The sequence below is a fragment of the Oryza sativa genome, chromosome 5, assembly GCF_034140825.1.
Source record: "Oryza sativa Japonica Group chromosome 5, ASM3414082v1".
Classification (NCBI taxonomy): Eukaryota; Viridiplantae; Streptophyta; class Magnoliopsida; order Poales; family Poaceae; genus Oryza; species Oryza sativa.
Genome location: NC_089039.1, coordinates 1,168,115 through 1,184,742, shown reverse-complemented (window position 1 = coordinate 1,184,742; position 16,628 = coordinate 1,168,115). Strand labels below are relative to the sequence as shown.

Sequence of the window (16,628 nt, the reverse complement as noted above, 5' to 3'; positions counted from 1 at the left end):
GGACACCTGAGCATATCCTAAGACATGGTATCTTTGCCTCCATTCCTTTCACCAGCAGGTCAGTGTCTTAAAACAACTCACATTTGCTCAAAAGATAGCATTCACTAACCTGTGGTAGCAATATATAGAGATATTCATATTTTTTTGCCTGTACAATGATTTAAGAGTTTATGAGATGCTGCTGTGAATTTGGATTTGCTTTTCGAAGCGCATTTGTTATTATTTTCTTCTACTAAGACTGCTAGTCAGGCAGTACTGGAGTTAGCTAGTACAAGTGCCGTACATAATGACTCTTCTTTAGTTTTCTTACTAAAGTGGGAAATTGAAACATTACATGGAATATTTCGTGGGTGGGGCCAACCACCCCGAAATGGAAATCTGGGGCCCTCAATAATTTCGCGCATCGCAACATAAAAATAGTGGCTGTGCTGTGCGTAGGTTCTCCATTGGATGGAACTGATGGGCCAACCCTAGTTTTGCATCTTCTCCTTTTGTTTTTGCATCTTTTCTCACTTTACTTGCTGTCAATGCAACAAAAAAGATAGGATAACTTTGCCTCATCAATCCCCCAACAGTTCCTTGTCTCCATTGCTATACAGTCCACACTTCCTTTCCTGTAGTATGCATCTATCAGGAAAAAATAAAAGAAGTTTGTCTCCACTAAAGAGAGATATAAGAATGATTCAACAAGGAGTGATTTGGTCTATCACAATATGATTAGTAATAATTAAGTTGTGTTATACTCCATCAGTTTCAAAATATAGAAAAATATTGAATTCTAATTTTGCACCGCAATATAGTACTTCTACGCGATATCCATGGTTCTCATTCCACTAATCCAAAGCCAACCAGATGCCTCGAAAGGGAATTCAAGCAATCCAAAATTCAAAAATTGACAACTAAAATGACTAAAAAGGAATCTTTTGACATAACCTTAGTATCTGCCAAAGAACCTATAGCAATCCTTATATTTTAGTAGAACGGAAGAAATATATATATAGTAATCTTGTTTAGTACTGTAAATGTTGTAAATGTTTTTAGACGTCCCTAGTTTGGTAAACTAGTTTACAAATGATAATAAAATACACAATAATCGCGAGAGACATATTATAGGTGGATAATATATTTCTGTTTCAATTTTCATTTTCATTTAATAAATTCCCGATGGGATTGGTTGATCTCTTGTTGGGCGACACCAATCGTATATGTACTATCGATGAAAATGCAACCGGCCAAGCAACACGAGCTGAGTTGTACGTGTTGCTGGCAAGACATTGGCCTGGTAGCAACCAATCACTTGCACACACGCGGATTACAGTATCTTATTCTCTCCAATAGTCTTGTCTATATGTACAAGACGTATCACAGAGAATCACCGGTGACAGCAATGTTGATGTGCGGCCTAGATTAAGTAGCTTGTGCTATATACGATTCCTTTTGTTTATCCAATGTTAGTTTCACTTTAGATGTCAATTCAACTATAACTAGCTAACCCAGTGTTTTAGTATGCGTTTGGTTGGAGGAATAGGTTAGGTCGGATTGGGTCGAACCCCTTTTTCATAATGATTGGTTTAGGGATGGGTGAGATGGGTTAGTTCCCTTAGAATATTCACCTTCGATCCGGGTCCAAATCATCCGGCAAAAACAAACAAATGAGTTCGACCCACCTGGGTTGGGCGCACGGCGTGAGTCGCGTCGCTTCACCCCGCATGCTTGCGCGCTCGGTCGCCTGCTTGCTCACACCGTTACCTGCTGGTCATGCTCCTCGACCCACCGGCTTGCTCGCCTGCCTACGCTGCTCCTTCGCCCGTAAATGCAAGCTCCTCCGTTCACTAGGCCATCGTCACACACCTCCGCCCGCCGTCATCCATCTTGCAAGCCCGCCCTCACCGCTCTTTCTTTTGCTAGTTGTTGGCTTGCTTGTCCGCCCACCGGCCTATTTTGCATACCGCTTCTTTGCATGCTTGCGAATTACACCGGCTTGCGTGCTCGCAAGCCTGCCCGGTTGTTGACGGTGGTTGCAAACACCATCCATCCCATCTCTCCCTTATCCTTTTAATAACCAAACAAAAAATTGGAATCGTCCGATCCTACAAACCAAACATGTGAGTGAAATCATCCTAACTCTAAAATCAGGGGATGTTTCATCTCATCCTATCTAGTCCCGAAACCAAACACATGCTTAAGTAGAGATGCCATGAAGTTGTAACTGAATGGTATCATAAACATTTTTTAACTGATTAATGTTGGATCTCGATGTATGCAATGGCTGGTAACTGTTCTCTTATGTTTCTTATAGTTTCTAGCTAGTTCTCAAAACAAGTTCGTTCTAGCTATATATGAAACTAATTCGATCGCTGATTTTATCCATTGAAACGATGATCCTACACTACTTTTGAGATATTAAAACAGCAGGGAGGCCCCTGATCGATGATCCTACTTTCAGGCAGCCGATCAATGATCAAAATTAATTAAAAAATTCTTCCCTTTTTTTTTTGGTACTGAAAGGAACCAAATTTGGTCAAATTTTGTACAAACTCAAATGACGAAACCTCGTGCGTTTTCCATAATTGGCGTGCATTGACCTTCCGTTTGGGGGTAGGATAGTGCATCACTATCCGTGCACGGTTACTGTGTGCCGAAAACGGCAACTCTGTATACCAATTTCTGCCCTGTTCAAATCCAACTAAGAATTGGTCGACCCTTTTTTTTTTAATTCCAAGTGGTTGCATGTTCACGCAAACACAAATGCATACTATTATATGATTTGAAATTAATTAATAAGAAGTGTTTTTCTCGCAGATTGCGATGTCTGCATCACTGCAATTAAGCCATTAGCATACGTGTATTTTGTGAACAGGTTTCTGCTAGTGACTCATACTGCTATTCCCAGCTAAGCATCATCACCTTGCAGAAAAGATGAGACAAATTAGGATGCATGCGACAGGATAATGTAATGCCTTTGTCAGCTCTGATAGGGACGATTTTCTCCCCCTTTTATCTCTCTAAAAGAACTGATAAAAGGGACAATCTTTTGTGAATGTTTAATCTACAAAGTATAACATGCAAACACTATGGACTAATATTATTACTGAATTGAGAAGTACAAGATGGTAAATAGTATTATGTTTGACTTACCATCGTTAATAGGGGTTTGTGAATCCGAAATAATCTCAAAAGGAATGCAATTGTAGCATTTTTTTTGTTGATTTTATAATTTATACTCCCTCGTCTCATATTATAATTGTTTTGACTCTTTTGCTAGTAAAATTTCATTAAGTTTGATCAAATTTATAGAAAGTTATAGCAACATTTCCCATATAAAACAAACATATTACCAAAATATATACAATGTTATATTCAATGAAACTAATTTGTATGTCGATAATTTTTTCTATAAATTTGGTCAAACATAAACAAATTTGATGCAAAAAAGCAATTTTTTTAATGTGAAAAACCCTTATTGGAAGAAACAACAGGTGTCGACTGATAATGATCATTAGGCATAGGTTAGTTTCTCTGGACTCATAAGTCTTTCTAGCTTCGCCACTAAACACAACAAAATAAGACGTCACACTCTTCTCGTGCGGCCTACAAAAGATATATAAATAGAATAAAAGACCAAGAGTCCTAATAGCAAAGATTAGAAATCCTACTAGGGAACTAATCTAAATATATTACATGCTGAAATTCGGATGACATATTTAAAATATATATAAATCAAACTTAATAGTTTTGGATAACAATTAGTCAAATTGCAAATATATTTGGTGTATAACTTTAATTAGCATATCCATATTTCAAAGTACTTTAATAAGTTGTTGATTTTAATCTATTCAAACTATATATATTAGCAATCAATGGTAAAAGTTTAATTTGAATATGTTTCCCAAATATATTAAATACATCCCATAAAAATCGCGGAGGTAATTTGTGAGCGGAGATTGATTTCGGTTACTATATATTCATGTCTCTAATACAACTATTAATTTGGCTAGATTTTTAATACTATGTTATAACAAGTTTATATATTACAATAAATAACTACTTTGCAAGAAAAATCCAATGATCTTATTTCTCAATGCCAATAAAAAAACACGAGTTTCAAATTGATGTAATAACGATAGGTTTGATACATCACTTCTTAGCAGTTGCTTTCTCTTGGCCCTATATTAATCATTCATAAACAGGGGCGGATTTACCGTGGGGGCGGGGGGGTCTTGAGACCCCACTACCATCCTTGGGACCATGGAGACCCCCCTAAGCCCCCACTAAAAATTTCTTCCATGGATGCGCCGTTTGTGGGAGTTGAGATCGGCTGGAGGAGAAGCTGGAGGTTGAAGACGATGTTTTGGCGACTTGGGCCGGCTATGAAGAGCAGCCCATGAGCTTAATCTTCCAATTTTGGCCCGGCCCACTCCTCCAACCTGTAGCTCAAGCGCGGCACACGGCCAGGGTTTCCTCTCCCTCTCCCTTCTCTGAATTCCCCAGCCGCCCAGCCGCCGTTCTCTCTCCCTGTCTACCAAATCCCTAACACTAGTGTAGTAGCGTTTGACCGGCCATGGACGCGGGCCGATGGGCGACCGGCGACGGGAGGCGGCCGTGGTGGCGAGGCGCCCGACGCCCGGTGGCGACACCGGCTGACGAGGGCGGGAGCTAGGAGGCAGCGTGGCCCGTGGCCCCGTGGGCGTGCGGCGAGCGGCAAGCAGGCGGCGGCGGCGGCTAGCGAGCCATGAGCGGACGAGGGGCCCGGAGGGCGGGAAGCCGGGAAGGGAGGCGGCCCGCGGCCAGGCGGCGGTCCAGCGCCGGCGCGCCCGCCGGGGAGGTGGCAAGACGGGCCAGGGCGCCAGCCGCCAGGCGGCGGTCCTGCGCCGACGCGCCGACAGGAGGCGGCTAGGTGACGGTCCAGCTCCAGTGCCGCTGCGCGCTCGCGCCGACGGGGAGGTGGTGACCCGCGAGCCAGCGAGGCCGCGAGGGCGCAAGGACGCTGGTCCGCTGGACGCAGCTTGCAGCAGCAGCAGCCAGCAGCCAGTGATTGAATATTTGAAGTTGAAATTGCCAAATTGGTAACCTATTTACCTCTAATACTAATAGACAGTCTAAATTTGTGTCTCAAGTGAGGTAGTGATTAAAATTTATAATTGTTTCTACATTTTTAGTTTGTCAACATGCCAAAAGGAATAATGCTTATGTATTATTCTAGTTTAAACAACACAGATGCCAGTAATCCTCCACGCAACCACGAGAATATAAGTCCGCTAAAGAGGTCTAGGGTAGAGTCTGTTCAGCCCCACCTACTATTTTTTCCTAGATCCGCCCCTGTTCATAAACAATTAATTTACACATTATCTCCTTCCGTACCTCGTTGATACTCCCTCCGTTTCATAATACAAGGGATTTTAAGTTTTTGCTTGCACTGTTTGACCACTTGTCTTATTCAAAAAAATTTAGAATTATTTTTTTTTGACTTACTTTATTATCCAAAGTACTTTAAGCACAACTTTTCGTTTTTTATATTGCACAATTTTTTTTAATAAGACGAGTGGTTAAACAGTACAAGCAGAAACTCAAAATCTCTTATATTATAGGACGGAGGGAGTATATGATTGTCATCCAAAGGCATGTAGTTATTATGCGTCCAACCAACAGTATTTTCTGTCCCAATAATGAAGTGATTCGCCCCTAGCATAGTGCATACATATATATGTCGATGCACTCAGCCTATAGTTTAACTAAATAAACTAAATATTTATGTGCGCCAGAAAAATTGCATTTTAATTAATTTTGTAATAATTAAACTAGAGTGGGTATAACAGTTACTCCGAAAGTGATTCGTGCCCATCTCTATACCTAAGCTACTTAATTAGCTTTGCTATAACAAGTGTGTTCGATCGAAAGCAATGCTAGCTATATACAGTATGAAGCTTGAGCAGTTAATTGTTGCTAATGTTTTTCACATTAGATTGATTAATTGAACCATGTGCAGGCGTGCAGCCTCACGTGTCCTAAAACCTAATTAAGTGTGGCATCTTTTTGGCGTATATGTACATCATATTACTTCTAGAATAGCATGGCCTATCAATTACTTACTCCCTCCGTTTTTTAAATAGATGACGCTGTTGACTTTTAAACATATGTTTGACAATTCGTCTTATTCAAAAATTTTTATATAAATGTATAGATATAAATTATGCTTAAAGTACTTTGAGTGATAAAATAACTCACAATAAAAAAATATAATTACGTAAATTTTTTGAATAAGACGAATGATCAAACATGTGATAAAAAGTCAACGGCGTCATTTATTAAAAAACGGAGGTAGTACTTATTTATGTGTGTACGTACGAATCATGCGTGTATTTTTAATGAATAGGCGGAGTATATGTATACATACATGCAACTTGGCTTATATGTAATATTTTGTATAGAATTTGTAGCAAAAAAATAAATTATGTGCGTGAGATAATTCCAAGATATATGCATGGGAAACAATATGATTTGAGAGTTGATAGTATAGCTTGTTCATTCAATAGGATATTCGAGAGTAATCTTGCTATATATAGTGGTGTTCTGCATTTTGTGCTTATGCAATGAGAGCTTTGATTTTTTTAAGGTTGTTAATTGATACCAGTGATAATTGACCCTTCCAGCTAGCTACATCCTAGTACCCAAATGTTGAGATCCAACAGGTAATATATATAAACTATATAACAAGATCGAGATATATCAGAATACTTTCTCAAGGACTAAAAGCATTTCATGCCGTAGGAGACCAAGTTAAATTGTCCGTGTATATGTTTTTTTTTTCATGCGAGGCATGTATAATATTGATGAGTTAATTTAATTAGTATGCTTGTCATAGCTAGATCCAGTGATCAGTAGTAATATCTTGGAAGAAATAGTAATAATGTATGCCATAACTCATAAGCAACGTACACCTTGCCAATATAGTTGCAAGTGGTGGCATGTAACCCTTTTTTTTTTGTTGGCTAGAGCAAGTGGTTGTATGTCATAATGCTCTTTATGTATATATTACCTTTATGTATATATTACTTTCATATTTTAATGTATGACGCCGTTGACTTTTTATCCAACGTTTGACCATTCGTTTTATTAAAAACTTTATGTAATTATCATTTATTTTATTGTGACTTGATTAATCATCAAATGTTCTTTAAGTATGATATAAATATTTTCATATTAAATTTTAAATAAAACGAATGGTCAAACGTTGGTTAAGAAGTCAACGGCGTCATACATTAAAATACGGAGGGAGTACGCACCAATGCGACCAAAATGGCTCATCAAGTAAAGTCAGCATGTGTTGATCACCCCCAAATGGCATAATATACAATAGGCAAATAATAAATTCATTGAATGTGTTGAATGCAACCGTGGCATATATATCAACCAAGGGAGATCGATCGAGAGAGAAGAAAATAAAATTAGAACAAGAGATTAATTAATTAGTATGAACTTACAATAGTGCTCATGAGTAGTCCTCCTTTGCTACTACTTGGATAAAAATTCCATTGTTTTTTATGAAAGATGGTGATCAAGTTGTTGGGTTGAATGAATTGATCGATCGATCGATCAATCGAGGGCGGCACAGGAAACCTAGGCCGTCAGCCTAGATAACTCCGACGCGTACTACGTTGGATCGATCACTTGCTTAATTATTAGCTATATGGATGGTTAATTAGATCGATGGGTGAGCTAGCTAGCTGTCCAATTATTTAAACAGTGTACTACGTACATGTGCACATAATTTATGCTTGTATGGCGTCAAGTTGGCAACAAAATAAGTTAATAAACTAATCTCTGCCAGTAATTAATTTAGTACTGATCTCCATATATATGTTTGTTAATAATTTGAGATGTGCTAAGTATGTATGGCGCTTTTGTGTGACGAAAAAGTTGAGATTTCACCGATAGGAACTAAATCCTAGTGTTATAGTAGTATATAATTATGAACACGGGGCATATATATTCTTATATTCTTAATTGTAATAGAAATTCAATAATATGTTATGAATTTTAAATTTTTTTTAGATAATGAAAATTTATAAAATCCAGCTTCTACACCAACGGGGGTCCACAACTTATAGTCGACTTCTATCTAACTATAAGTGTGAATTAAAAATTGTAATTTATTGGCTCTTGTAACATAAAAGGAAGCATATTTGTGCACTGTTAACATGTTTGCGTCTTTCGTGTAATCGAGAACCCGAGAGGAAAAAAAAACAAAGATAACTTATCTGCATATGCATCTTGATGCGTACAGATATCGATGGATCGAACGGTGGAACAGCAAGTGGTCCGTGCAATTAGGCCACGCGCGTGCTCCTCGTGGTCCATTATACTAAAACAAAAACGCACTTACTAGGAAAACAAAATTATTTGATTTAATTTGGTGATATATAGTCGTACTTGTACTTCCTCCGTCCCATAATATAAGGGATTTTAAGTTTTTCTTGCAACGTTTAACCACTCGTTTTATTCAAATATTTTTGAAATTATTATTTATTTTATTTGTGACTTAATTTATTATCCACAGTACTTTAAGCATAACTTTTCATTTTTTATATTTGTAAAAAAAAATTGAATAAGACAAGTGGTCAAACGTTACAAGTAAAAACTCAAAATCCCTTGTACTGTGGGACGGAGGGAGTAGCTAATATAGGGCCTGTTTGGGGAGTTTTAGATTATGAGAAGCAGCTGTTTGGTAGCCAACTTCTGAGAATCTGGATAAGCTCCGAAACCTAGCTTCTCCAGCTTCTGGCTTCTTAGTTCATTCAGCTTCTGGCTTTTTAGTTAATTTTTCAGAATCTATAACTACAGATTCTCAGAAGCTGTGGACTGTTTGGGGCAGCTTATAGCAGAAGTAGCTTTTGGAAAAAGCTGTAGCTAGGACAAGCTCCCCCAAACAGGGCCATAGTATGCGTTTAGTATGTAGCTAGGAGAGGTCCACGTCACCCCTCTGGCTAATTTAATCGCCATCCACGCAATTGGGCTCTATTTTTCTCCGCTGCTGCTCTCTGTGTTAAATTTGCATATATTTCTATGCGTGTGCGTACGGATGACTTAAATTTTTCTGTGTACACAAGCTAACCTACTCATCCTGTTCCTAATTAACAGGAGTTATCATCTCCTCCTTCCTATTCTTAACTAGATGAACAATTTAGTTCATCTAATGCATCTAAACTGTTCGACAAGTCTATTTAGTATACCCTCATTTACAAAACTGGTTGCCTGATACTATTATATTAAAAAAAATTTTGGGCCAGCAAATTAGTTCACACCGGGTATTGAGTGCTTGTTTGTTTTTCCGCAGCGGGATAGATCTGTGGTGTGGCTGTCACTATAGTCTCTTAGGACTATAGAATTATATTTTCTTAATTTTGCTATATCAAAAGAAACGTCTCTCACTATCTTATACGTGTTGTTCAAAAAAAAATTAGTACACACCAGACTGCACTTTCAATGGTGATTATTTTATTGACAAAATCTAACATAGAGTGGCTGTAATTTTGCTTTGCTAGTGAGGAAGCACCGGCTATATATAGTGATAGAGTTGGGGCCTCGTAGTCGCATATCTCTGCGGGCCTCGTAGACGCATAATACTCAATAGTTTTAAATCCTGGTACTAATGAGTATTACACAAGTGAGTGCATTTTAAATAGGAATTCATTAAGACCATGATTAATTACCATCAGTCTCCATCTATTTAACCGTGTGTAGTGTTGTGTAGAGTATTGTACTCAATCTAATTGTAGATTCTTTTTTATAATGTTGATGGCCGTTTTGATGTGTTTTCTATAAGGATATTAAACAAGACTGGGGAGAAGAGGGCGACAAAAACCAGAGGGTAGATTCATAATGTGGTAACAAAAAGGGTCAACAATAATTTAAATGTCAGCATGCGTGCCCACTCATCAAAACTCGATGGTATGACCATCATTATGTCAAAAGAAAGATTTTATTTTGGTCATTTAGTATCAGTATGTCATCTAAGAGGACACACGAGTACTTACTACACTCTGAAACCCTTGTCAAGTAAATTCATCCAGGATTGTACAATAGTGGTGATAAAGCCTTGGATATCCCCTTGAAATATACTCCCTCGTTCCCTAAATGTTTGACACCGTTGATTTTTTTAAATATGTTTGACTGTTCGTCTTATTCAAAGTTTTTTGTGAAATGTGTAAAACTATATGTATACATAAAAGTATGTTTAACAATAAATCAAATGATAGGAAAAAAAATAATAATTACTTAAATTTTTTTAATAAGATGGACGGTCAAACATTTTTAAAAAAGTCAACGGCGTCAAATATTTTGGAATGGAGGGAGTAAATCCTCCTTAACGACTATGATATAGCGAAATATACATCGTACTATATGCATTTTTCATTCTGTTTTCTATCTTGTCCTTGCTATGTTACTATAATAAATTACATTTTTTCCAAGTGCTATAAATGAAAGTAACTGACCCCATTAAGGTCCTCTCGAATGTAGAATTTTTTTAGCGATTTGTGAACTGAATTAATATCTAGGAAAACCCTACAAAATTCATGTGCCGTTTTGAAATGGAAAGTAATATACGCTCTTATATCGTCTGCTTGGTGGCCTATCGGCTGCGGACAAAATTTAAATTGTAAAACTAAAATTTAAAGTTGATTTTGATGTTTTGTTCATCACAGTCTATATTCGACCACAAGATTTTACACCATAAGTTAGTATTTTTAATTGATATTTCTACAGCTTATCATCCCGAGCCCAACCAATTAGAACAATAGACTCTTTTGAGCCCCATCTATTGCCCTAAAAAGAATAAGTTAAAGCCAAAATTCGAATTTTAAAGTTTAAATTTTGAAGTTGACTTTAAGATATTTTTAATATAGCTTCTTCTTTAGCATTGACTTTTAATTTTTTAGGATCATATATATAAATATTTTATGCACAAATTATGTTTTGGTCAGTAATAAGCCATTACGGCTTATAATAAACTTTTGGTCAACCGACAAGTCCGTTTTTCCACGATGTATCGCACCAATGAAATTCATGTGTATAAGTAAAGGATGTGAAATTCATGTGTTTAAGTAAAAGGATGCTTTTAATTAAATTCATGTTATCAACCTTTGAACATAAATATCCTAAGGAAAAAAAATCATGTGTAGTAAGTCTAAAGGAGGAGTAATTGATCGAAAGAATCAACGCCCACGTTTCGTTTATTTGGGGAATAAGCCAAAGCCAAACGATATATTTGCAAGCAAAAATTAATTTGTAAATAAAATTTGTATATACATGTTCTTAACGATCTAAAAGCAAATAGCTAAAAAATAAACTTCAATGTAAAAACCCTAAAATCATCTCCAAATTTAAAATTTAAAATTTATATTTTAACTGATAAGTACAAGCATAATTGAAAAGATGAGACCGCAAGAGTACCATACCTTACCTTACATACGATGGAGGCAGCCACGTAGCTTCATATTTCCAAGCTACTCCTACCCTTGGCCTTGGGCCCTCTGTCAGGAAAGATATTTTGAGCCCAGAGCAAGCAACCAATGGCAGGCGCACGCACACACCAAATGAGGCTACCATCAAATGGCCTAATCAATCAAAGAAAAAGTCAAATTTTAAATTTTCCAGCTTAATTTTAAGATATTTTTAATGTAGTTTCTTTTTCAATATTAACTTTTAAGTCACCAAAAGCATATTTATAAAAGTTTCACCTATAAATATATTTTTATTTCCTAATAAGCCCTTTTGGCCAAACGAGGACCTGAGCAAATGAGAGAAGAGAAGGGAAAAAAAAAGAAAAAAGAAAAGAAGAAAAACGGGGCGCCCAAATCGGGAAGGATTTTAAGGATAACCGGCTGCCCACCGGCTACTTCCCGCCTTCTATCTATATATCCCCCCCTCCCTCCTTTTTCTCCTCCTCGCCACCGCTCGCCGGCGCCGGAGACCACCACCACCACCTCACCTCACCCACCTCTGCTTCTTCTTCTTCTTCTTCCCCGTGGTGTGGTGTGGTGGTGAATTGTTGTTCTGTTCCCTTCATTTTTCGTTGATTCGTGAGCGCGGCGACGTACGTACGGTGGTAAGCATCGTCGTGGATTCGTCTCCGGCGACGGGGGGGAGTGGGTAGGGTAGGGATGTTCGTCAAGGACTGGGACTGAGGTGATCGGCTAAATGTACCGCCAGAACGAGTCGGCCCTCTCCTGCTTCTACCTCTTCCTCCTCTGGTTCTTCTTCTTGAAATAGACTCCACGCCGCGCCAATTCCCAGCCCGAGCGGGAGCCAGCTGCTCAATCCGTCGTTGAGATTGGTTGCGGTTTGCTCTAGCTTGTGAACTCGGCGGAGATTTTTGGTTTTTTGTTTTGGTTTTGGGTTTGGTTGGGTGAGTGGTCGATCGATCGGAAGGTGTTCGATCGATTGCTTGCCTGCTTTGTGATGGAGTTGGATCTGAACAACGTGGCGGAAGGGGTGGTGGAGAAGCATGAGACGGCGGCGAGGAGCGACTCCGGCACGTCGGAGTCGTCGGTGCTCAACGGGGAGGCGTCTGGCGCGGCCATCGCGCCGGCGGAAGAGGGGTCGAGCTCGACGCCGCCGTCGCCGCCGCCGCCTCCCGCGGCGGTGCTCGAGTTCAGCATCCTGAGGAGCTCGGCGTCGGCGTCGGGCGAGAACGACGCCGACGACGACGAGGAGGAGGAGGCCACCCCCTCGCCGCCGCCGCACCACCAACACCAGCAGCTGCTCGTCACCCGGGAGCTATTCCCTTCCGCCGCTCCCTCGCCGCAGCATTGGGCGGAGCTCGGCTTCCTCCGCCCCGACCCACCGCGCCCACACCCAGACATCAGAATCCTCGCCCACGCGCCTCCCCCGGCGCCACCGCCGCCGCCGCCGCAGCCGCAGCCTCAGGCGGCCAAGAAAAGCCGCCGCGGGCCGCGCTCTCGCAGCTCGCAATACCGCGGCGTCACCTTCTACCGCCGCACCGGCCGCTGGGAATCCCACATCTGGGATTGCGGCAAGCAAGTCTACCTAGGTAATTTCATCGAACACATCATCTTCCTCCTCTCAATCCAACGCGACATCGCCATGAACAATCTAACAAACACCTTCATCTTCTCCCAAACAATCACAGGTGGATTCGACACTGCTCACGCAGCTGCAAGGTAAAGAACACATCACATCATTCATCAGAACATGAGCTCTGTGTTTGTGAAGGAGATTGAGAGAATTGAATGATGATGGATGGATGCAGGGCGTACGACAGGGCGGCGATCAAGTTCAGGGGAGTAGAGGCTGACATCAACTTCAACCTGAGCGACTACGAGGAGGACATGAGGCAGATGAAGAGCTTGTCCAAGGAGGAGTTCGTGCACGTTCTCCGGCGACAGAGCACCGGCTTCTCCCGCGGCAGCTCAAAGTACAGGGGTGTCACCCTCCACAAGTGCGGCCGCTGGGAGGCTCGCATGGGCCAATTCCTTGGCAAGAAGTAAGAACACCATATATATATATAGCTCTCTCTCTCTCCATCTTCTTCTTCCTCATCTTTTCATTTCAACATGTTCTTGATTTATTGTGATTGTGATCATCCATTTTGAGTAGGGATGATAGTAAGTAGAGATAGGGTGTGATTAGATGCATAGAACAGATAAGAGTTAAGCTAGAAATTAGGCAGTGGATAGGGAATTCCTCACCGGTGGGAACGCCATGCTTGGCTGCAGGTACATATATCTTGGGCTATTCGACAGCGAAGTAGAGGCTGCAAGGTTATCATCAGCTTGGATTCTCTTCTCTTGTACAATTGATTCAAACCAAAAAAAAGTCTTTTCTTTTTTAAAATTTTACTTTCTCGTGTTGTTGATTTTCGATGGACCTTGTACCGACTCGAATCTCCTCTCTTTTTTTTTCTCTTCTTTTTTCTCTTCTCGTTTTAAACATCAGGGCTTATGATAAGGCTGCGATCAAATGCAATGGCAGAGAAGCCGTCACCAACTTCGAGCCCAGCACATATGATGGTGAGCTGCCTACTGATGCTGCTGCTCAAGGTAACATGCGTGCTGAATCTGATTTGATTAAATTTTTTTTCTGTAACTGATTAACTAGCTGATGAACTCAGCTCTGAACAGATTTAATTAAATCCGGGTTCAATTGTGATTTCTTATTATTTTTAGGAGCCGATGTGGATCTGAACCTGAGAATATCTCAGCCTGCAGCCTCACAGCAGAGCCCCAAGAGGGATAGCGGCTCCCTTGGCCTGCAAATCCACCATGGATCATTTGAAGGTTCTGAATTCAAGAGAGCAAAGGCAAGTTGCAATTCAGTCAAAATTCTTCCGATGGATGATTTGTTTGCATGTCAAGCAAGTTGCAGTAATGCGAAAGAAACACAAAAGCATAAATAATCAAGATTCGCTTTCACCGTGGTAGCGACTAAAGTATGATGTGCAAATTGCATATGTAGTCTTCTACCTAGTGTACTTCATAGACCCCATTTCTATTGCTACCGTCTAAATTTGATTTCTCTATTGTCGGACCCACCATACGTACAAATTGGCCCCAAATTTCATCAAATAGTAACAAGTTTCTCTTTTTCTTCCTGATTACGTTGTAGGAGCATCTCTTTCATGAAAACTGTAAATGATATTCAGGATCACTGCTTAGTTGATATTTCAACTGAAAAACTTGTGCTTTGCTGTGCAGAATGATGCAGCTCCCTCTGAACTTGCTAGCCGCCCTCATCGGTTCCCTCTTCTGACCGAGCATCCGCCAATCTGGACTGCCCAACCTCATCCCCTATTCCCAAATAATGAGGTGAAAATTTTGTAGCTTTCAACACTGTATTTAGCTTCATCCACTTGCATTTCTTGTGTGGCTATCAGTTTAGCTCAAGTCTTACATCAATGTGCTTCATTTCCTTCCGGCCTGTCGACTTCAGTAGTATTAATGCCTGGCACAAGTTTCATATGTAGGTTCTTGAATTTTCAGAAAAGGCCTAATTAGGGTAGCAGTACTAGTCTATATGCATTATAAATATGTTTGATTTTTTCTTCAAAAGGAACTTCCTAGAGAGTTGACGATTTCGCGTTAGGCTTTTTATAAATCGTCAGTCCAACTGTTCCTCTCAACGTGCTAATATCTTATAAAATTAGTGTCGGCTGTTGTTCAAAATTCCCCATTGGGAAAGAAAAATGATACTCTGCCATCTTGTTATTATTCAGAATGATTAGTATACTACATCAATTGGTTATTAAAAGAGGTTAGACTGGTTTGCCGTTAGACATTTGGACCTGGGAGTTTTGTTCAAATTTACCTCTGAGACTTCAAGGATAGCTTCAGTTACGTCCTTCTCTTATTTTCCTTGGACGGAAAGGTGATCTCGACGTCTGTAGCTGAGATTTCTGTCCAATTGAATCGTCGCAAATCCAATCCGATAATCATATTTTATCCAAACAAAAATACAATATAATAGTTCTTGGCAATTTGTACACCTGTATCTTGATGGATGGATAAGAAATTCAGCAAGCTAAGCTAAGTACAATTTTTCACTGTTTGATGATGCAGGATGCATCCAGATCATCGGATCAGAAGAGGAAGCCATCAGAGGGGGTAGCTGTTCCAAGCTGGGCATGGAAGCAGGTGAGCCATCATCACCCTGCTCCTCCTCACACGCTGCCATTGCCCTTCTTCTCCTCCTCCTCGTCGTCGCCGTCGTCGTCCTCCGCTGCAGCATCATCAGGATTCTCCAAAGCCGCCACGACAGCAGCTGCTGCCCAACACACTGCCACCCTCCGGTTCGACCCGACGGCGCCGTCGTCTTCGTCGTCAAGCCGCCATCACCACCACCATTGATAAAAAGGAAAGAAGCCATCACCACCACTGTAAATTTTGCCGGGAAGCCGGCAAATTTTTTTTTTTCTTGGCCGTCGCCGGCGTTTCAACGTTTTCGTCTTTGCGCCGGCGGGCCGGCCGGGTGGTTTCTTGTAGTGATTAGTTAATTGGGATTCATGACTGTATTTGCATCCACACATAAAACGCCCAAAAAATGTTCCAAATGCTCCTAGTCTCTTTGCCCCCTGATCTCAGAGAACAGATCATACTAACCTGAGATGTATTGATCCACACACCTTGTTGTAGAGAATTTGTTATATCAGTTACTGAGATTACTAAACAGTACAGGCATCAACTCTGACTTTACTTAGAACTCGTTCTTTTCTGATTAAGATATAGATACGATTTTTTACCTCGGTTTTCGTTAGCATGTTTTTTCAAACTGCTAAAAGGTACATTCAGTGCAAAAAAAATTTCTAAATAGAAATTGATTCAAAATGTCAGATAAATCTATTTTTAAAATTTATAATAAATTAATACTCAATTAATTATGCGCTAATGTTTTTAATGTCCCCCCTTAATCTTCATTTACGATAAAAAACGAGCACCTTTACCTAGTAGTTTATTGTGGATAGGGAAAAAAATTAAAGGTTTGCATAATAGGAGAATTATTCAAGTTACTTTCTTGGCTGTCACTTGGTGTTGTTGTCCTTTCTTAGTTTGGTGCCAGCTACCAAGTTGCTTCCAGAGCAAACACTAGGGATGGCAATTGTGCCCGTTTGCCCG

The 16,628-nt window shown here is 40.1% G+C and overlaps 1 protein-coding gene and 1 long non-coding RNA gene across 5 annotated transcripts; one reads left to right on the top strand and one right to left on the bottom strand.

Moving 5' to 3' along the window:
* Positions 1-178: 178 nt before the first annotated feature.
* LOC136356462 (uncharacterized) lies at positions 179-13,961 on the bottom strand. 3 transcript variants are annotated; one of them, XR_010741294.1, is made up of 3 exons: positions 13,710-13,935; positions 11,457-11,615; positions 179-614 (listed from the first exon to the last, which is right to left on the bottom strand). It is a non-coding gene; the product is annotated as an uncharacterized lncRNA (long non-coding RNA). The 3 variants fall into 3 exon arrangements; XR_010741295.1 differs by having other exon boundaries at positions 11,462-11,615; positions 13,710-13,838; XR_010741293.1 differs by lacking the exon at positions 179-614 and having other exon boundaries at positions 11,264-11,615; positions 13,710-13,961.
* Positions 11,903-16,195, top strand: LOC4337654 (AP2-like ethylene-responsive transcription factor TOE3). 2 transcript variants are annotated; one of them, NM_001420066.1, is made up of 8 exons: positions 11,906-13,051; positions 13,151-13,181; positions 13,271-13,504; positions 13,737-13,781; positions 13,957-14,060; positions 14,187-14,320; positions 14,715-14,825; positions 15,576-16,195. In NM_001420066.1, the coding sequence occupies exons 1-8, from the start codon at positions 12,460-12,462 to the stop codon at positions 15,861-15,863; spliced, it is 1,539 nt and encodes a 512-aa protein (NP_001406995.1). In that variant the 5' UTR covers positions 11,906-12,459; the 3' UTR covers positions 15,864-16,195. The 2 variants fall into 2 exon arrangements, with proteins under 2 accessions (XP_015639330.1, NP_001406995.1); XM_015783844.3 differs by lacking the exon at positions 13,737-13,781 and having other exon boundaries at positions 11,903-13,051; positions 15,576-16,066.
* Positions 16,196-16,628: the final 433 nt, after the last annotated feature.

Coding starts and splice junctions, on each gene's coding strand:
- LOC4337654 (NM_001420066.1), top strand. CDS start 12,460: ATGGAGTTGGATCTGAACAACGTGGCGGAAGGGGTGGTGGAGAAGCAT. Junction 13,052..13,150: donor CGGCAAGCAAGTCTACCTAG/GTAATTTCATCG, acceptor AAACAATCACAG/GTGGATTCGACACTGCTCAC. Junction 14,061..14,186: donor TACTGATGCTGCTGCTCAAG/GTAACATGCGTG, acceptor TATTATTTTTAG/GAGCCGATGTGGATCTGAAC.